The 21,972-nt window shown below is 35.8% G+C and overlaps 1 protein-coding gene across 6 annotated transcripts in view; it reads right to left on the bottom strand.

Moving 5' to 3' along the window:
• The window catches only part of DOP1A (DOP1 leucine zipper like protein A), a 98,172-nt gene that overhangs the window by 10,041 nt on the left and 66,159 nt on the right, over positions 1–21,972 (bottom strand). For 5 of the 6 annotated variants that reach the window (XM_069488890.1, XM_069488893.1, XM_069488892.1 and 2 more), the window contains 15 exons: positions 19,972–21,961; positions 19,023–19,134; positions 18,729–18,911; positions 17,088–17,213; positions 13,281–13,415; positions 11,573–11,628; positions 10,334–10,438; positions 5,678–5,744; positions 5,297–5,441; positions 5,049–5,128; positions 4,053–4,162; positions 3,624–3,773; positions 3,415–3,476; positions 1,830–1,982; positions 502–638 (listed from right to left, as the gene is read on the bottom strand). In XM_069488890.1, the coding sequence (XP_069344991.1) occupies positions 502–638; positions 1,830–1,982; positions 3,415–3,476; positions 3,624–3,773; positions 4,053–4,162; positions 5,049–5,128; positions 5,297–5,441; positions 5,678–5,744; positions 10,334–10,438; positions 11,573–11,628; positions 13,281–13,415; positions 17,088–17,213; positions 18,729–18,911; positions 19,023–19,134; positions 19,972–21,961 (3,611 nt within the window). The remainder of the gene's footprint in view (positions 1–501; positions 639–1,829; positions 1,983–3,414; positions 3,477–3,623; positions 3,774–4,052; positions 4,163–5,048; positions 5,129–5,296; positions 5,442–5,677; positions 5,745–10,333; positions 10,439–11,572; positions 11,629–13,280; positions 13,416–17,087; positions 17,214–18,728; positions 18,912–19,022; positions 19,135–19,971; positions 21,962–21,972) is intronic. The other variant, XM_069488895.1, reaches the window with a different exon arrangement.

Genomic DNA, 21,972 nt, shown 5'->3' with positions numbered 1-21,972 from the left:
ACTGGGTATGATTTGGGGAGAGGAACAGACTGGGACTTGGGAAGGTTTAACTATTTGAGAGTAAACAAAATCCTTGTGCAAGTCTCTCTGAAGCAAGTTTAACTGGGGTAAGTGCTGCATTTCAAGAGTGAGTATATGTCAGTCCATTTAAATCCAGCTCAGCAATCTCTATCACTAGAGATACTGCTACAGGTGGAAACCAGGCCTGCAGGCCATAACAGAGTTAACAATGTGGTGCAGTAGAGACCGCACACTAAATCAGATCAGATAAAGTAATCATTTTCAAGGAGCTGGCCATCTATGTTGCATATTTGGAATTTTAAGCTGTATGGAGATGGAATTGGACTTGTTTTTACTATTTCAACTGTAAAAATGGACAGTTAACTGGTTTAGAGTTCAGTTCTCTTCCATGATTAGCTTTTTATCCACTAAGCACATGGAAACTAGTAACATTGTTTTATAACTTAGATTTATAACCTGATTGAAGTAAAATTAACTCACAAGTTCTGTAATCATAGTAGGCCAGAGTGAGGTAAGATGTTGTGGAGACATTCTTAAAAGTAACACTCTAAAAAACAGGAACACTTGAGAGTGGAGTGTTGGCACCTGGGGCAAACGGAGACTCTCAACCAATCTCTCTGAAAGAAATGCAGTATATTTTCAATACCTAAATAATTCAAATCTTTATAAAACTTTATATATCTAGTCCAGTATTCCCAAACTATCTGTGGTGAAGGACCAACTTTTCAAAAAAATTCTATTCTGTTGTGGGTTGATATTTTCATAAGATATAATAAAAATGAATTATAAGAAAAATAAAATTAAACAAAGATATATAAAATATAAATATTTTATTCTTTTAAATAGCAAATAAAAGTTTAAGATAGTTACTATAAATTTCTTTTTTTTTCTTTCTTTTTTTTGTCTTTTTTTATTTTATTCTTTTTTTTTTTATTTTTTTCTTTTTTTGCCGCGCACCAGTTACTATAAATTTCTGTACTTGTCATGAATGGGATAACAGATTGGTACTGGTCCATGGACCACAATTTGAATAGCACTGATCTGGTCAACTTAAAAAAAATTATGGGACAAATGGTGTGCATATTGTATGTCTGAAATTAAATATAAAGGGTCAGGAAAGAAGGAATCACTTGTCTCCTGGGAGATGAGAAAAATCTCCCTAGAGAGATGACAACTATCATGATTCCATGTCAGGTCCTGAGACTGGAGGCTCTATAGCACACTGACTTGGGCAGCAAATAATTCTGCCCTGGGTAAAGTCCACCCTCATTGTGGAGCTATTTGGTGGCGTGGGGTGATAATGACTGTACTGATAGCCTTCTAGACACAGAGAGTCACCAAACCTATTTGATGAAGGTTATCAAAATACTTACACAATCACCCACCCAGCCCCCAAATTACAGACCTCCAAGTATTACTTCTAGTCACAATTTCTTGGTTTTGTCTATATTTTGGTCCTTTCCTTAGAGTATATGACCTCTTGTTCACATTGAAAAGATGTTAACGTGCCTACCTACAGCAAAATAGTCTTAAACCTCATCCTTAAACATGAATTCCTAGGAAATTTGAACCAAATAATAAAACAGAGACCACCTTCAGGCAGCTCCTGCAAACTCAGTGTTGATTTCTTTTAGATACTGGTGTTCATAATCTTTATTGTTTTAGTAGAAAAATTTCTAATGCTGTAACATTCCCCATCTATCCACACTTGGTATATTTGACCCCAACTTACAATTTAGAGAAAATATTTTCTAAGGAACAGAAAAAAACTTCAGTTTGAAAGATAGAGAAAGCTTTTCACTATTTACCTTGTATATCTGGAAGATACTTCTGATACTGGTCAATTTCACTGCTAAAGATAGCAAATGCTAATCTTTTGAGAAGCATGGCTCTCTGTTCTAGTTCCACATCACGGTTTGCAAAGAGATTAAGGGAACTGCTTTGAGCCACAGCTACTCGAGCTGAAAAAAGAAAGCAAGTGAGAGAGTCTGTGACACAGATAGTCATCTAGTCATTTGGAAAAAGGTTATTCAGTTATTTGTTTTTACAAATGGCTAGATTCCATATGACATTCAAGATTGAGAGGAGCATGGGGTAGAGAACTTGAGGCCCCCTCTGAGGCAGAAGGGCTGGCAGCCAGGTCTAGCATATATAAGCAGGAACACCAAGTGGTAGGAGTTGTGATGTACAGAGACAGGAACATTTAGAGCATTGCGTTTTAAAAGGTAAAACCACTAACAATATCATTTTATAAAACCCTAGGAAAACCGTTTAATATTTTATGCCATCTGCTTAAATCCTTCACATTCCTGTAAAGGTTATTTCTGGCGTGGCCTGGCCTACCTACCTCTCTCTCCCTCCTCATGTCCTGTTACTCACCCCTGACTCACTCTGCTGCAGCCACATTGTCTTGCCTGCTGTTCCTTGAACTCACCAAGGTTGCTCCCCACCAAGACCTTTGTAATTTTTGTTGCCCTATGCCTGGAATATTCTGTCTCTAGGTCTTCTCATGGTTGGGTTCTTTAGTTTCACCTCAAATATGAGCTCTTTAGCTATTATTTAAAATCTATCACATGTCACCCCATTTTATTTCCCTTACAACTTCTTACTCACTGAAATAGTTTTTAAAGTTTTATTAAGGTTAGCACAATGCCTGGCTCATTGTTGTCTTTTAATAAATATTTATTGAATGGATGAATTTGAACCTTAAAACAACCCTGTGAAGAGGAAAGAGAAAACACAACGCTTTTCTAGATGAGAAAACTGTAGCTTTGGCTAAAGAATCTACACAAAATCTTTAAAAAGTCATACAATTTCACTGCTATTTAAGTTCATTCAGTTTTGTAACTTTTGAGCTTTTAAAAAAAAAAGATCAAGAAAACCGTTTTTCAGGTGAAATACTAAATAGAAGCCTAAAGTGTAAAACCAATCAAAATAGAGTAGAAAGGGGGGTGGAGGGTGATTTGGACCTTCTTGCCCCCCTCCACCTTCTTCAGAGGAGATAAACTGAATCCCAGAGATTTAGAATGACTTGTCTGATAGGATGGATCCAATTGACTGCCTTGCTCTGTCTCATCACCTCTCTCATTCATGCAATAATTATTGAGTGCCTATTACATGTCAGGTACAATGCTGTGAGCTGGGGAAACAATTTAGAGTCAAATTAGACATGGCCTCTTTCTTCCACTAGTTGCTCCCAAAGGACAAATAGTTTTACTTGTTATTTATTGCTGAGTTGTCCTCTGTAAATTTTAACATTATGTTCCCATCGGGTACTAAGTATAACTTGACAAAGAGCTAATTTAGTAGTTTCCAGAAGAGAGCAAAGTAAATAGTAAGAATGAATCATGTACAAGAAAGACACTGTTTGGGGTATTATCCCATAATACTCACTCATCAAATCTCTAAACGTTGTCTTATCGTGTGTCATCAGATTGTCCATAATTGCTCTCCAACTGAAAGAGATAAAGATTGTGATACATAATTTAAATTTTGTTGTTTTTATTGTTAAAGAACAGAGTTCTACTTTGTAAGACAGTATTTGATTTCAACAGACTGTGAGGTGCATTAGCATGTTGAATAAAAGTAAGAGGGCAACTTACTGATTAACACAGGAGGCATCCATCTGAAAGAAACTGGGATCCATAAAGAGGTCGAAGGCTTCTTTTTTCCAGGCTCTCCGTGTGTACTGATACCCACTAAGACTGCTGAGCAACTGAACGCAGGCTCGGTAACTAGGGGCATTGTGTGCACTATAAGGAAGAAAAATTACCTTAACCTGTATGTTCTAACATTGATCATCATATTAAGTTATCCACAAATGTTCATATTTACCTAAGACAAAGACATGAAGGCATGAAATAGAAAGCACCATAAGAGAAATAATGTATGAATAAGTTGTTTAGCCAATCATAATTCAAGGCAAAAATAATGTCATTTTATGATAATTCCAGAAATGACAATAAGGAAACAGAACTTGTTTTTAACAGGCTATGAATTAATTTAAAAATCTATTTAAATAATAGCAGTACCTGTGATTTCGGAGGTAGGGCACAACATAATGCATAATATTTACAAGTAAAGGAATAACCCGCTCCTTTTCATCACTGTAGAAAACCATATCCAGAAGATGAGCCAACACCTAAAAACCATAAGAAATGAAATGGAGTATAATCTATGAGCTGCAACTGATAGCATCAGCATTGATTTTCAGTTTGTAAGAAAACCTAGAATACTTTACAATCAGAAAAATCTAAAATTAGATCTTTCTAAATCACTTTTACATTAACGGTTTTTGCCACAATCTGCTTTTTTGTCCATTGTGCCTACAGGATATAAATGTGGGCCAATTTTACTACTTCCAACTGAGATAGGGATGTATTAAAAAAAAGAGAGTACAAAAACTAATGTGACAATGAATAAACAGTGAATTCAGGACTAGAAACTCAGTACTCTCTTTCTCTGACTCACTGACCATAAGGTGGCCTAAAAAAAACTAAACAAAAGAACTAGGCCATACAAGTCCCAACTCTGTCAATTAACAGCTATTTGGTCTTAGTCATATTGTTCTAATCTTCATAAGGCCCGTGATCCACATCTGTAAAGAGGAAACAAAAATGACATGCAAGGCTGTATAACAGGGTTTTAAAAAGAGCCTGTCAGAGAATGTATATAAAAATGTTTGGTAAACTGTGAAATACTTTATAGAGGCAGGCATTGTTAGACCACCTCCAACCCTCCCTACCATACTGTGATACAAAAGTACTCTCCTTTCTTAAAAAATACACTTAAAAATAGTGGATGCAGAGGGGGAGCAATATCTAAAGTTATTATCATTAATGTTTAACAAACTAAATAATCCAAATACATACAAGGCCAAAACCTTATATTTGTTAATTCTATCTAGTGATTTCTAGAAGTAAAAAATGGTTTTTCAAATTGAAAACTCCTCTATAAAAATTACTTGCTAATATTTATGAAACTGTTTACTTGAAATTTCATGTGAAAAATCTTGATAATATATTTACCTCTGAGAGTAATGTCAATGCATGGACACTATATACAGAGGGAGTTATGTTTGAGGTTTCCATTGCAGGTGATAACATATCTAAATAAGAGAAAGATGAAGATACAGTTAGGTATTTCCCCACTGAAAAAAGCTACTTACTAAACATGAGAAAAGGGATGAGTTTGTGGTACTTACAGTGCTAGCTGAAATGATTTCTTAGTAAATATATGCCTACAGATAATAAACCTAAATGTTTCAGAGCATTACCTTCAACATCAGATTCCAAATTGGTTCCATCAACCATTATTTTGGGAGAAGGCTTAACTTCAAGATTTCGTCGCAGCCATGTTGTTTGTTCCAGAGAAGAACCAGCAATTGCACCAATTGCATCTACTATTTTATGAGTCACATCCTAAAGAAATAAGGAAGAACCACTATATATTTGCACATGCGCATACATACTAGTTATGAACTTTTGTAGTTCATATTTCTGACAACAGATATTTTATAATAGACATTGCTGATTCTCATGGAATGTCCCCAGTTGGAAGAAACTTCACAGATTATCATATTTGACCTTCTCATTTTCAAACTAAGGGCACTGAGAAACACAATTTTGGCAATAGCTCTTAATTCAGAATGCCTTACCTGAAGGTCTCTTTGGTCTTTTTTATTTTCCAAGCTAGGGTTTTTCATAATAAACTCATTCAGAACTCTAACGGGGCAAAAGAGAAAAACAGAAACAGGAAATATTAGTCTAAAGAAAATGATGCAATGTAGTTTCTTACAATGAGTAAGTGGCTTTCTGGCCTCAATTTTAAGTATAAATGCATAAACACTCACATAAAAAGATATACAAAGATTCTTATAGTAGCATTATTTGTAAGAGCCAAAAACTGGAAGGAACCCGAATGTCTAGCAACAACAGAAGAGATAAATTGTGGGATGTTCATATAATGAAATACTAAACATCAATGAAAACGAATGAATTACAGCTATGTGAATTACATGGATGAATCTCAAACATATGTTGAGTGAAAGAAGTCAGGCACAAAATAAAATATTTATATATATTTATAGTTCAAAAATAAGGCTAAATCTATCTGTGGTGGTAGAATAGTGGTTATATTTGGGGAAATGAAAGGATAGTAATTGGGATGGGTCCAGAGAAGACACATGGTGTTTTATTTCTTAATTTGGGTTTGTGGTTATATAGTTGGCATGTTCACTTTTTACACACTTTGTACTTGTAGAGTCATATACTATTTATATGTTTTTCTATATGTGTTTTATATATCAACAAAAAAACCAAGCAATCTTTTTTTATTTTATTTTTATTTAAGAGATGGGGTCTCGCTCTATTGCCCAGGCTGGAGTGCAGTTGTGTGATCAGAGCTTACTGCAGCTACTCCAGAGATCCTCCTGCCTTAGCCTTCTGAGTAGCTAGGAGTACAGGCATGTGTGCTGCCAATGCCTGGCTAATCTTTTGTTAAATTTCTTTTCTTTTTTAGAGACGGGGTCTCTCTATGTTGCTCAGGCTTTACCAATCAAAATTTTTAGGCCGGGCGTGGTGGCTCACGCCTGTAATCCTAGCACTCTGGGAGGCCGAGGCAGGTGGATTGCTCGAGGTCAGGAGTTCGAGACCAGCCTGAGCAAGAGCCAGACCCCGTCTCTACTAAAAATAGAAAGAAATTATCTGGCCAACCAAAAATATATATAGAAAAAATTAGCCGGGCATAGTGGCGCATGCCTATAGTCCCAGTTACTCGGGAGGCTGAGGCAGGAGGGATCACTTAAGGTCAGAAGTTTGAGGTTGCTGTGAGCTAGGCTGACACCAGGGCACTCACTCTAGCCCGGGCAACAGAGCGAGACTCTGTCTCAAAAAAAAAACAAATTTTTTTAACATATACTAAATATATAAGATTACTTACTATATATTAAATATATAACATTAAAAATACTTCATGAAGAAAAAATTTCCATTTCCATTGCTTGCTAAGTTTCTACTTAATATTTACTTTGGCTTGATTTTTTATAAGATAAATTATATGCTAATTACTTCCAAACTAATATGCAAAGTGATACTGGAGAGCAACCTTCACATCAATTTCTAGTTTGTAAGTAGGAAATTTTAAAGGACCAGTAGAATGGTTGGCAAAAAGGTAAACCAACAGAATTTTTTTTTTTTTTTTTTTGAGACAGCATCTCCTTCTGTCACCCTAGCTAGAGTACGGTGGTGTCACTGTAGCTCACTGCAACCTCAAATACTGGGCTCAAGCGATGCTTCTGCCTCAGCCTCCCAGTATCTGGGACTACAGACATGCGCCACCATGACCAGCTAATTTTTTCTATTTTTAGTAGAGACAGGTCTCGCTCTTGCTCAGGCTGGTCTTGACCTGCTGACCTCAAGCGATCCTCCTGCCTTCCGAGTGCTAGGATTACAGGTGGGAGCCTCCACACCCAGTCAACCAACAGAAACTTTAAAAGGAAATTAAGTTTCCAGTATAACTGAAAATGTTCAACTTTCTGTTTTAACACTCAAGAGTACACACATGTTGAGAAGGAGGTAGGATCCTTCAATATCTGAGAAAGGAGAAAGAAGAAAGGATAAATGAGGAAACAGGAAAATCTAGGGGAGAAGCTACAGATCACAATAGATGGACTTACTTTTTTAATGAAATTAGCCAGAAGGGTTATCTGGTGAGGATTCAAAGAACTGAACATACATTCCCTCTATGAGCCTTAAAGCAACTCAGAATTAGGTAGAACAGATATTATTCTTGTTTGACACATAGGAAAACAGTCTTGATTAGGTTTACTGATGTACCCAAGGTCATAGAGATGAGGGCTGGAACTCAAGATTAGAAGAATCAGAAATTCTTATGAGACTGTCACTTGATTTCTAGTGTCTACATTTATTTCTCATCACTAAAAACCATGCACATTAGTTATCTTACAATCTATGATCCAGGAATTGTAAATACTGAGTCTACTACTCTTTTCATCATACCTTCAGCATCTAAAACTCCTTCCAGGAGTCCAGGTATCATCCTGATCTCTGCAATTCTTGAGCAGGATCTCTAGATTAACACATGTGGGCTGGGCCCTCAGTGTTACTTAGCTACTACATGCTGACCTGCTTGCCTCAGGCTCTCGCCATTGCGTCACCACTTCCTCTCTGCTTCCTGGTGGAAGTCTACATTCCCACATTTACCAGAAAACTTGAGGCCATCTTACTGAAGAACCCTCACCTTCCCTCCTCTTCACTTCAAAATTTTCAAGACCATTGGCTGCCAGACCATTGGCTGTCAGTTCCTTGAGAACAAAGGTAGAAGCTAAGTCTATGAATATAGAATTATACACCTACATATATAAAGTCACCATCAGAACTACAGAAGTTGACCAAAAGGTCAAATTTCTTTACAATTGGTTGATTTTATAACCATTTAGTATGGCAACATGTTGACTTTTGCTGGCTCTTAACATCATCAATGGGCAAGGTTGGGGAAAAGACTTATTCTATACTATCTCTTCTCTCTGTCTTACATAGTCCTTTTCAAACATTAGTGTGCATACAAGTCACTTGGGGGTCTTGTTAAAATACAGATTCTGATTTGAGTGGTCTGGAGTGGAACCTGAGACCAGGGTTCTAACAAGCTCCCAGGTGATGCCAATGCTGATGGTTGAAGGATTAAACTTTGAGTAGCAAAGTCTTAAGAGAAATGCACCCTTCTTTCTCACTTTTATACCTCTCATTTTCTGTACTCCATCCCCTTCCAACTGTTTCTGAAATCTGGTACTATCAATGAGCCCCTTTCACTCTAGAATCTTCTATCACTCTCCACTTAGACAACACTTATTAATGTTAGGTACTGTTCTAAGAATTTAATAAATATTAACTCATTTAATCCTCATTATGAGGTGGGCACTATTATTGCCCCCATTTTTACACACAGAGGTTAAATAACCTCAAGGCCACTCAGCTAGTAAGTAAGGAACTGGGATTTGAACCTAGTCAGAGTACAAGTTCAGTCTTCGCTATTAACTACTCAGCATCCTCAGGGCTTTCTTATCATTAAAATGACAACTTCCAAACACTTCCTCCTACTATCTTATCATTTCTTTGTTCTCATGATCCAATATTCTCAAAGAATAATCAATTCTTTCTCACTCTAACCCTTTGCCATTAACATCTGTGCTTACCATCTCTCCAGTTTCTCTCTTAAATCACCAATACCTCTTCAAATTGTCAACAAACATAGCCTCTTATCATTCCTCATCTTCCCTAACCTTTCTGAAAGTGTTAACCAAGCCCTCTTCACAACCCTTTGCTTCTAGAACAATGAATATACCTTGTTTTCTTCTCATTTTCTGGTATTTCCTTTTTTATCTCCTTTGCTGGCCCCTTTTACTTCTTTGTCCTGTTCTTTCAAACCCATCATCAATAGTTGTCTCTACCTCCCACTTAGAATTCCTAGCCCAGCCTCTTTCCCCTCTGATCTATCCTACCACTAACTTGCCAGAGTCATGCATGTCCTTCCTCAAAACCTGCAACCACTCCTACCCTCCCCCTCCTCCAAGCACAAATTCCTTAAAATAAAATTCAAGGTCTTTTCCCATCTAGCTCTTATCTCCCTTTTCATCCACCCTTATTTCTCACCATTCTACTGCCTGTGCCCTAGTCTATCACCAAACCAGATAATGGACTTTGCCCTTTAATATCCTTCCCCTTCCTGTCTCCACAAAGATTTTCTGCTCCTACTACCTATATTTACTGAGCAAGTGTTTACTGGGGACCTATAATGAATCAAGAATAATGGAGAACAAAAAACAGACATTATTTATAACATTATGGTGCTTGCAGTTATGGGTGACCATGATTTATCAAATAATCATATAAATTAACATAGATCAGGAAATTCCAAGACAATGAGAGACAATGACTTTTCCTAGCTGGTTTATGTTCAAGGCCAAGCCCAAATGCCCCTCCTCTATGAAGTTCCCCTTTAGTCATGCTACTCGCCCCCCTTCCCCTTTCAATCCCATGTTCTCCCCAAAAATAACTACTGTTGTGACAGCTTTATGCTAGTGCATTTACATTTTATATATGTATAAACACACATTGTTTCCTCCCCTCAGCACTTTTTTTTTTTTACAGGCCTTATACATCTAGTTTTGTACCTTGAGAACCCTATGAGAAGATGGAGAGATCACATGGTCACCCAAAACATCTGTTATTCAGCAATTTGGACAGTAAACATTATCCTTTTATTCGAAATAATATTTTTAAGTGAAATTGCTTACCCAAGTATAAGAAACTGCCCTGGGGCTGGAAGACTCAGTTGTATAGAGTCTTTCAGAAGTATCAACAGTGATGCCCAGCTATCCACTAGATTGGGCACTGGAATTCTGCAAGATAAATATAATTTGTATATATAGAAAGCCACAGTAAACTTTAATTTTCTTTATATCTTCTTACAGTTTTATTTTTCAAATTTCTACTTAAAGACAATTCCCACAGTCTTTAACACATTTTTCTACTAGTTTCTCTGAAACATTCCCTAAATTTTTATAGACTATGACAGAACAAAATTCTTAAAAGCTTTATGTTTTCAACTAATATTATTTAAGAAGAAAACTAAATACATTTCAAATACCCAATGCAATTTCTTAATATAAAAATTTTGCTATACAAATCACATGGACTCTCAAAAGTAAAATATGACTGCAGTAATTCTCAGTTTAATCACTGATAACACAGTCACCCACTCCCTATCCTGGTCTCTCCATTTCCTGCTTATATTAGGTCTTTTTCCATCACCTGTAAGTCTTTACCCATGTTAGGGAGGGCTGTCAACTGAACACCACTCTCTCACCTGTCAAAAAATTAAATTATCTTTGTTTCAGTCTGAACTTAACCCTAACACATCTCTGTATCTAAATTCAGATTTTAGGCAGTCCTTGTTCTAGGTCACAATCAGTTTAAATGCAAATAGCCTGACCTTATAAATGTTAGTCATAGATGAGAAACAGATGCCAAGTTTGGTGATTAAAACAGAATTATCCTATAAGAGAGGATTAAGATTCGGGCTCTCAAGTAAGAAGTTTATCAAAACTCAAATCAACTAATTTCTGTTCATGGTCAGCTAAATGCAAAATGGAATAACAAGAAGATACTTTCATGTCATCATTCCTAACATTAAAAACAAACAAAACAGAATGGATTGCTACATGTTCACCTATATTTGCATTTCTATTTAAATGATTTTCTTATAATTCAGTGTTTTAACATCCAGGTACCTTCAACACCTTTAGGTTTTTAGGTTTGTAAGATTTGCATGGCTGGGTCATTAAGATACCCATGATTTGTATTAATACACCCATAAACAATGTTTCTCTGTTTCTAGCATTTGTTCTTTCAGTTTGGGGTGGGGGGAATTCCAGTAACTTCTTGAAAGAATTCAAGTGCTTTTCTTCTTATATTCTTCCTAACTTTTATACATTGCTAATGCAGTAAGGAGAGATCCACATCAGTAATCTTACCTTTGAATATAAGCATAGAAAAACTGAAGCATGCAGACTTCCAAAGAAAGATGTTTCTATAAACAAAAGAAATCAATTTTATAGTGAAGAAAAATGCTGCCTTTGCTTTTCATTGTTGCAACTACTCTGTATCTTATTGCCAATTTTTAATAAGAAAAAATTAAAAGAAAACAAAATCAAATACTAGTTTGTCATTTAAGAAAAATCATGCAACTCCCTTCCACTTAGTAGGGAAAACTCACAACACAAAAGCTATTTAGAAAGTTGAAAACAGATGGAAGGAATGGAATGACTCTCAATTTCTCCTCCCACATATCAAAAGTTGTTACTCCACCAGTCACTTTTAAATGATTCATGTATTCTGTAAGCGCCATACTATTTTTGAGTAACTTATGCTTAGTGTTATCAGAATTAGGCTGAGATTTTTTATGAAATGTGTATTTAAGTCTATTTATTACATATATCTGTTAAATTAGGGTAGTTAGTTCAAATTTGGGTTAAATTCCTAATAGATTAAAATTTAATAGCTTAAAGCCATTAAACTAAAGACAGTGCTGAGTATAACATATAACAAAAACACCTGCGCTCAAGAAAATGATACTGATGTCCACTGACATTTACCAATTTGTTCTTTTTTAGTCCCAACTACTCCCTTGAAGGTTTCCCCTTTTACCACACAAAGAAAAATCAAGTGTCTAATGGATTCAGAAATTAATAAGGGGGCAGCAGTTGAAGGGGGTGGGAGTGGTGGTGGAATTTGTTCTGATTTGTTTTCATATCCCTCATGTGCAGCCCCATGTCTGGCAGAAGCAGATGTGCGAAATGCTATGCTGCATTGGGCTTTAATGTGCAAACTAAAAATCCTATGACAAATGTTCTAGAGGTGCTTTTAGAATAGTCAGGAAATTATTAAAAAGTTAAGGACACTGACTATTCAGAAAAACAAACATCCTTTTCCCTTTGGAATTCAAGAAAAAGATAAAGGAAAAACATAATTTAGTATTCTCAGATGTATAATTCTTTTGAGGATGTGTTTAGGTCTACTTTGGCTTGGCTTGGAGTCTAATGTTTGTAGTTGGTAAATATTTTCTAACAAAATATGACCTCTTGGTAATGCTTGAACAAAGAACAGAAAAAGCAGAAAAGTCCATAATTTTCCTAATTTGTAGACTATTATGACTGCCTAATTAGAGACAATGAAAGGTGAGTGAGGGACTATGTCATTCATTTTCTGTAGCGTTTGCATAGCACAGTATTGTATGTGGTCAAGAAATGACACTGGCTAGAACTAAGGTTATGGCAAAATCTGGAAAGTTTACAGAATTGAAAGAGTCATTCAGAAAAGAAAGCAATAAGGAAAGCTGCGAAAAACAGCAACAAGTGAAGTAAGCAGACTTGAGCTCTGGTTTCTGTGTTTTTCCTTTAAATGACCAGAAAAATCTCCCAGTAAGAATTTCCTTCACGGGGTTCCTGACTGCCTTTGATGGATATATGCAGAGATGAGCAGTTAACTGCTCTTTACTGGCTATAAGAATTATCAGAATAGCAAGTCATCGTAGATATTAAAAACAGTGTGAAGGACACATGCAGTCATCTCTGCAATCTGCACTATAGTTAAAAGGACATTATCATATAAAAAATACTGTACCTACCAGCATCATTTCTGAAACAGAATTGTAAACAAAAACAAAGAAAAGCTTTTTCTTACCTTGTCCTTGGCAATGGCTGGGGGCTGCTTTAAAACTTCTTTCACAGTCTGGATCACAGTTTCTGCTCTCATAATACTGATTGAACGAACCAGTTCCACTAGTAAAAGCTGTTCCTCACTGGCTGTGGGAATGACCTGAATAAACACAACGTTGTATTCATATATGTATGTGTGTATATAAGTTTTAAGAGAAGTCAAAGAATTAAGAGACTATTTTATGGTCTCTTCTTAATATAAAGGCCTTTTCAAGTCCCTTGACTACTTTAGGTAAATTTTTTAAATCAATATAATCCATGTACATCATCTCAAAAAATCAAATAGGACAATAAGCTTTGTAAGGAAAAAATAGTACCTTGCCCTATCCCTTCCCATGTCCCAAAGTCAAGCTCAACTCTTTTAGTTCTTTTCTATTATTTCTAAATAACATACACTGTTGTTTTTCCTATTTCATGATTTTTTTTTTCAATTTTCAACATCTCTTCATTTCCTATGAATACTTTAGAAGACAAAGATTTAGCTCTCTTACACTTTGTTCCCTATCCTCCCAACATAGTTATATCATAATTTCATCTAAATCCATATTCAATATTCACATGACTATTTATGGTTGTGTTGCATACATTTCTTTTCTTGTACAACTTTTTCTTTTTCCTGGAGTTAATAAACTGCTTTGTTTTCCCTATATCTATCACAAATTCATCCCTACATGCTCCAGCTATAAATCTCTAATTATATATTCAAATACTTCAGGTAATTCATCCTGTACCTTTTCCTCCTTCTCTTCTCTATTTTTTTTCTCTCTTGGGACATTTCTGTCAAATGTCTTTTTATTCTACCCTAGATTGGTATGCTCTCGGCTTGCTACACAGTGTCATCTTGATCACTCTCCTGTCACCATCATGCCAGAGATTCCCCTGGCTCTTCTGTGTTGGAACCTGTATTTCTTGGATCCCTTGTCTTCTTCCTTCTTGGTTCATTCCTCCTCTGGTGGAGCTACATCTTTTAGGAGATGAGAAAAATGTGAACTGATGGCAATTTTTTTTTTTTGATACATTGCATAGCTGAAAATGTTTTGAGTGACAGTTTGGCTGAATTACAGGTTGAGACTACCTTCCCATTAAAATTTCCAGAGTCACTACTGACAAATCTTATCATTATTCCTTTGAATGTGACCAGTATTCTTTCTTTAGAAGATTTTAGGATCTCCTCTATTTATCTCCAGTGTTCTGAAATTATAGGCTGATCTTGGTATGGATTACTTTACACTGCGCTGGGCACAGTCTGGAAACATTTCCTTCATTTCTGAGGAATATTATTGTACTATTTCTTTGATATTTTTCTCCTCTCATTTTTTTGTTTTCTTTCTTTCTCCAAAAAGATATTGGGCCTCCAGTATAACTCCTTTAATATTCTTATCTCTTTTCTCCTATTTTCCATATCTTTCAATTTATATTCCACTTCTAATATTTATCCACTTTCTGTTCCAGTTCTCCTAACTGATACTGGTTTGTTTCTGCTACAGAATTTTTAATATCCAAGAACATTTTAAATTTTTGGAATGGTCTTTCTTATAAAATCTTCTCTTCCTATTTCATGGATTTTTACCCCTTGAAGGGCATTACTATTATTTCCTTTTTCTTCTGTGACCTGCATTGTTTGACTTTTTTAGTCTAGTTCTTTTGGTTTTTGTCTATCACATTAGAGACTATCCTTCATGTGACTTGTAATTCATGGCTCTCTATTCATATTTAAATGTGAGGAATAATAATACAGCTAATATTTACAGAATGCTTATTAAGTGCTAAGCATTGCTCTAAACTATATATATATTTTTTCTTTTTCTTTATTTTTGGATTCTTTTAATTCTCACAACCGCATAAAGTAGTATTTCTATCCTGAGATGACACAGCTAGTGAGGGGAGAAGTCAGGATTTGAACCCTGGGAGGAGAGGGCAATAAAGCTTCCTGCCAGCTCAGTGGGGTGAGGTTGATTCCCATTTTTCAATATGTGGACTTTTCCTGAACACTCCTGCTTTCAGCATGAAGTCTAATTTCTACCTGTGTGAACCTCGTGCCTTGGGTCCAGAGACCCTATCAAATTCTTTACAGAGTAAAATTGGATCTAGTCTTCTGCTGGAGTAGGGTAGGAGACGGGAGTGGTTGTTTGGGTTGGGGAAAAAGAATCTAGAAGGCATCTAACAGATCCTTGTATAAACTTTCAGCCAATTCTCCAGATTTCAGCACCATCCCAACCCTTTGTTTTTAAAAGTACCTGATACTTCTATTTTCAGAGACCACTTGTGGTTTTACAACAGGAACTGGTTCAACTCCTCTCTTAGGCAAGCAGTTAGATATCAGCTTTCTCTACTAAGTTACAACGCAGATGTGTGTTTTTCATTATGCAGTATTTTGCTGATATTTCTTTTTTTTTTTTTTTTTGAGACAGAGTCTCACTCTGTTGCCCAGGCTAGAGTGAGTGCCATGGCGTCAGCCTAGCTCACAGCAACCTCAAACTCCTGAGCTCAAGCGATCCTCCTGTCTCAGCCTCCCGAGTAGCTGGGACTACAGGCATGAGCCACCATGCCCGGCTAATTTTTTCTATATATATTTTTAGCTGTCCATATAATTTCTTTCTATTTTTAGTAGAGATGGGGTCTCGCTCTTGCTCAGGCTGGTCTCGAACTCCTGAGCTCAAACAATCCGCCCACCTCGGCCTCCCAGAGTGCTAGGATTACAGGCGTGAGCCACCACGCCCGGCCATGATATTTCTTATTTTTCTGTGGTCACCTCTCCCAACTTTTCTGTAATTGTGAGTTTATGCCTCCTTAAATTCATAATTTTTTTTTCTTTTTAAGAGACAGGGTCTTTCTATGTTGCCCTGGATGAAGTGCAGTGGCTATTCATAGGCACAGGCATAGTGCACTACAGCCTCTATATCCTGGGTTCAAACGATCCTCCCACCTCAGCCTCCTGAGTAGCTGGGACAACAGGTGTAATGGCCTTTTAAAATTCTTTTACTCTCATTTATTAGAAGAGAGCAGAGACAAATGTGTGTTCAACATGCCATAGTAAATCACATCCCCTTGACTACTTTGAAATAGTTCAAGATTAAAAAATTCTGTTCAATGTGATATCTACTACTGAATCCTCACATGCAAAATAATGTAATATGGTACAAATGTTTATTTTTATTACTTTAGAAATGTAATGTGAAATCAGCACAAAAATATCAAATCCAGAATCTTTAGGTGGAAAAACCATGCCCATTATATGAATGTAAATTATATAATAGCCTACTATTCTAATGTATCATGATTTCCAATATAGAACACTGTTTTTGAGCTTTCAAACTCACAAACAAAAAAAGTCACATATATAATCCAGTCAAAACCAATATGTGTATTACATTTAGAAACATGAACTATTTAAGCCATTATGTTATAATGGAAAACTACAGTCTAGATGAAAACTTTTCTTCATATCCTTTCTTCATACTCTAAATGACTAGCATTTTAAAAATATACTGTACCATATTACCGCTTCTATTTAAAATATAGTTACAGTTTTAATACCATACTAACTTCTTTTTCACATAAAATATCTTTTATACTTGACCTCAAATTTTAATCAACACTTAATGAAATTTAGGCAACAAGTTTTTATTTAAACCTGTAGACAAACGTTTGCTTTTCTACTGCCTGTCCACCCCAACACCTCATTGCAACCTAAGGAGAGGTGAATTAGCATGTCCTCACCAAATGCTTACCAAATGAAAAAACAAAAAGTACCAAAGGGTCAAATACATACCTTGGTCCGAGTAGTGGTTTTATTTTGTCTTCTTTCATTCCACACAAATGCAATGGCAGCCATAAAGTGAACACCATGATTCATTGAAATGGGGCCCAACAATTCGAGGATCTGTTGTCTCAAGTTCTAAAACAATTTGGAGCAAATGGCAAATGAAATAAAAAATGAAAATATTAATAACTAGATTGTACTTTTGGGTTTTTTTCAAATAATATATAGTACTTATATGTATTACTACCTAAATAACAGTAGAGGAAATTTTAATAGTGTTAAGAACTGCAACCATGAGTATTTTAAATCTAAAAGAAATACATACCCTATAAAATGATTGCTACCAATGAGCCAAATGCTAGTCTATTCACTGTGATGAAATACTAGAAAAACACAACATATGAAATTCAACTTATTAAGTCTGATGGAGTCTTTTAAAAAATGGTGAGGCATTTTATAATTACAAAATACCTTATGTTTTTTACTTAAGTAAAATGAAACATAAAAAGTATAGTTTAATCCAAACATCAATACTTAGATCAAATGTTCTAATGGTTCCCACCCTTCCCTTCCCCCAATCTCAGGTATGTTCCCTCAGTCTCAGATTTAGGTGGTCAGGTCTAGGAGTAAAATTAGGTTATTGAGGGATGTCAATTTGACAAATTGACATAGTACAGCATTTGGAAAATACCCAAGAGTACAAGGAATGAAAAAATTTTTTTTAAATTAATCATTAATCCCATCATCCTGAGATAATCACTGTTAACACTTAAACTTTCTTTATTCTTCTGTCTGCAGATAAAATTTTTTTACACAATTAAAAATACACTATTTGTTCAAGTATGTAACATCTCCATTTTACTGAACTTTTGAGCACTTCTCCATCAAGACTTCTTCAAAATCATGATTAGTGGCTACATAATATAACACTGAAAGGGTAATTTAGTTAACCATTTCCTTATTTATTAAGATCTCTTTTTTGCCATTAAATAATGCTATACTGAACACTTTGTATATTACACATTTGCATAATTTTGGTTACCTTAGAATTGATTCCTAAAGTAGATTACTAGGTCAAACACTATGAAACTTTTAAAGCTCTCTGTACATATTTGCTAAATTGCTTTTGAGGAGGGCTTTGCATATTGTCAACTTAAAATGTCTTTAAAAAAAGGAACAAAGTTATACCTGTATGAATGAACCTCAAAAACATGTCACGTGAAAGACACTAGACACAAAAGACAAAATATTGTATTATTCCATTTATATGAAATACCCAGAAAAAGCAAATCTATACAGAGAGAAAAAAGATTAGTGGTAGACTGAGGTTAGGGCTGAGCTCAGGGAGTGAGTGCAAATGGGCACAAAGAATCTTTTTATGGTGAAGTACATGTTCAAAAATTGGATTGGAGTGATAGTTCACAACTCTAAATTTACTAAATCATGAATTGTGCACTTAAAATAGGTGCATTTTGTGATATGTCAACCATATCTCAATAAAACTGTTAAAAACTATTTGATAATTAATTACTCATCCTTTACAGGGTGCCATAAATGGTGTACAAATTATTCACGTATTCTGAATATAATCTTTGGGAAGGTCCTCAAATATATTCTTGAGCTCTACAGATTAAGTATGAATTGTCTAACCTTTGTGGCTCCCAGATTAATAGTGGTAACAGATGCACATGCAGCAACAGTCATCTTTTCTGAAGAATCAGCTTGATGTAGTATGCTCCAAAGTAATGTTACGGAGGACATGATCATATGAAGGATCGAGAGGATTCCACTGCGTGCTTCAAACAAGTATTTTTGGTCTACATTGACCAAGAGCTATTACAGTTGGGGCAGAAAAATCATAGTATTACTTACTGAGGTTTACAAACGGAAACTTATTAAACCTCATAGTCTTTAAAAAGGAGTCAAATATTTGTGCAGTCTTACTTGGTGATACTGTGTAGTTGGATCCAACAAACAGTAATGGATAATGGCTGTGATCCCTTCCAAAAGAGTAAGAATCATATCTGGTGGAATAATTGATGCCATCCACAGAGGCCTGAAATAAAATGCATTCATTTGAACACAAGTTCAATGAAGGCATAGTTCATATTTTATCACTAGTAAATGATGCCAGGCACACAGTATATGTTCAATAAATATTAGATGAATAAATGACTAAAAGAATAAATCAGGTGCTTTTATTTCCTAATCTATAAAATAAGTGAGCTGGACTAAATGTATTAGAATTATTTTTGGCTAAAGAATTTGATACAAAATAAACAAATATAACCAGGGAATCTCTACTTCCTGGAGAATGGCAGGCACATTAATATTAAATGATACAGGCAGTTTTCTTATTATTTTACATGGAGTAGCTAAGGTTATACTGGAGAAAAATCAGACACCAGTCTACTAAACATTTGGCTAATTTTCACAGACTAATTTTGAACATGGCCTGGGGACAAAGATAGAATTTGCCAACAAACCATGAAAATCCAAAACAAGAAATAAAATTAGATGGGAGAAGATTTGTAAATTTAATTTCAGCTGAAATTAATTTGCACTTAGATAACATATCAGATAAAACTGGGGAAATCCTTTCCTTAGCTTATTGCTTTTGCCAACTCAGTAAAGAAGAGTATCAAAACTATTTTCAGCACTTGGAAGAAAAAAGACCTGTTTAAATATTCCTTCCCTTTTCTGTACTAGATTCTTTTATTGATACCCTTCTTCAAGCTGAATTTTCTTCTTTGTGAAAGTGACATACTATTTATAACCTATTGAAAACCACTAATTTATTTACTTACTTATTACTTGTGACTGACTTTCTGGACATTTAAGCAGTCATACAAGTGAAAAATTGTCAACAACAAAATTAAAAATCAACCCTTACCTACTATCAGATAATCCTGTTTCATATTTGTACTGCTGAATTAGATTATCCAAATTTCTGCATAGCTGTAGTGTCACAGAAATAACCACTCTCTGTAGAACTTTTCCCATGTAAGGCAGAGTAGATGTGATTAAACCAATCCATTGTGGGTGCATCTTACATGCACAGTGTTGATGCAAAGCTCGTATCACTGCACAGAGAAACATGCCTTGACACGTGATTGGCTGAGCATGCAAGTACTGAAGAGAAGTCATGGGCTGATGGGGACTGATGTGTTCCAGGTCAGACACAACAAAATCAAAACCTGTGTCATTCTCTTCAGGAATAGTCATTACCCGGTGTTCTAGAACAATCAGCCTCTGAAGCACCCTAAGAAGTTGTGACTGGAGCGTGCTACCATTGTCAAATTCATCCTCTGAAAAATTAATAAGGCTGTCCTCTGAAAAACCTTCTTCCACAGCAACCATGTTCTTACCTGCCATTTTTTCACTATGCCATTTCTGTGCACTAAAGATAGATGACAGCAAACAATGAAGAATCACTTTCTGAACTTTGCACTTAGATAACATATCAGAAATAAAACTAGGGAAACCCTTTGCTGAGCTTTCTATTACTTTTGCCAACTCAGTAAAGAGGAGTGTCAAAATTTCTATGCTCATCATCTGCATGTTTCGATTGCCTATTAAATCTTGTGCAGTAACCTTGACATGAGTTGGGTAATGGCTACGCATGTAATACAAGCAGAGAGAAATAAGAATTTCTATGTACATAGAACTCCGGAAGTTATGATTTGAGTCCACTGGAATGTGACTATAAAAGTCTTTGCCCATAACAGAAATCCGGTGTCTGGCCAATAGATTCTGAAGCAGAGACAACTGAGGAGTATATGCATTATTTACACTAGTGGTTGAAATGGCATTTACAAAAGCAATAGGGTTAGTTTTCAAGATGGCTTTGATCGCAGAGAAAGCATATAGAGTCCTTGATGAATCATACAACTGGAGATACAGGAGTACATGTTGATAGAGAGGATGGATGTTGAAATTGGGAGATTTCCGTGATCCTGGAGAACCCAAGTCACTCTCAATTTCAGAAATTTCTCCCTCTCCACAGCTATACCAGTTCTCTAAATCCAGACCATCACTAAAGAATACACTGGTTTGTTTGAGTTTTTCATTTGAAGTTTTTTTCTTGTCATCATCCTTTTTTCTGGCAAGTTTTACTTTAGGTTTTGCTCCAGGTTGTTTACCTGACTCCTTAACAATTGTTTCTTTCTCTGAGACTTTTTCTGATAATTTTTCTTTAAAGCTGAATTGAATACTACTGTGACTCCTCTGTCTAGATTTGGTTTCTGTGGAAGCAATAGAAGAGTCATGAAGAGTCTGTGTGGCTCCTGAAATACAAGGTGAGGAGCTATTCCTAGAGATTCCATTTGCCATACACTCATGGTCTCCCTCTGCAGACGCAGACAGAAACTGAGAACTTTCATCACTCAGCAAAGCCTTCTGACTCTGCTGAGTAGAATGATCTTCATTTTTAATCACCTCTTCACCTGGATCTGTATCACTGCAATTTGGGGGCATAGTTTCAATTTCTAACTGAGATGTAACTGATGCAGATTCTGCTTCGAGGCCACTTACAACTTTACATATCAGGTCATACACTACCTGTTGAACATCATCATCTGGGGAGCTTGCCTTTGGCATTTGAGAATCCTCTTGGACATTCACATTTTCAGGATCAACTTCATAACTCAAGTTGTCCCCAGCAGAGGACTGTGAACATCCTGAGTCAGAACTCTGAAGTATTTCTATTTGTTGGTCTGGAAGATCAAAATCAGACACAACCATTGGAATTGTCTCACTGCTGGTACTTAGGAGGGAAAGTCTGTCACTTAATGGATTAACAGTGAGACTGAAGTTCTCTATTTCATCCATTGTAAGTGGCTTTTCACCATTTCCTTTTGATGTGATGAGTTGTACTTGGCTTACTGGTGTATGA

This window comes from Eulemur rufifrons, chromosome 15 (genome assembly GCF_041146395.1).
Source record: "Eulemur rufifrons isolate Redbay chromosome 15, OSU_ERuf_1, whole genome shotgun sequence".
Classification (NCBI taxonomy): Eukaryota; Metazoa; Chordata; class Mammalia; order Primates; family Lemuridae; genus Eulemur; species Eulemur rufifrons.
This window is presented reverse-complemented; position numbering and strand designations above follow the sequence as displayed.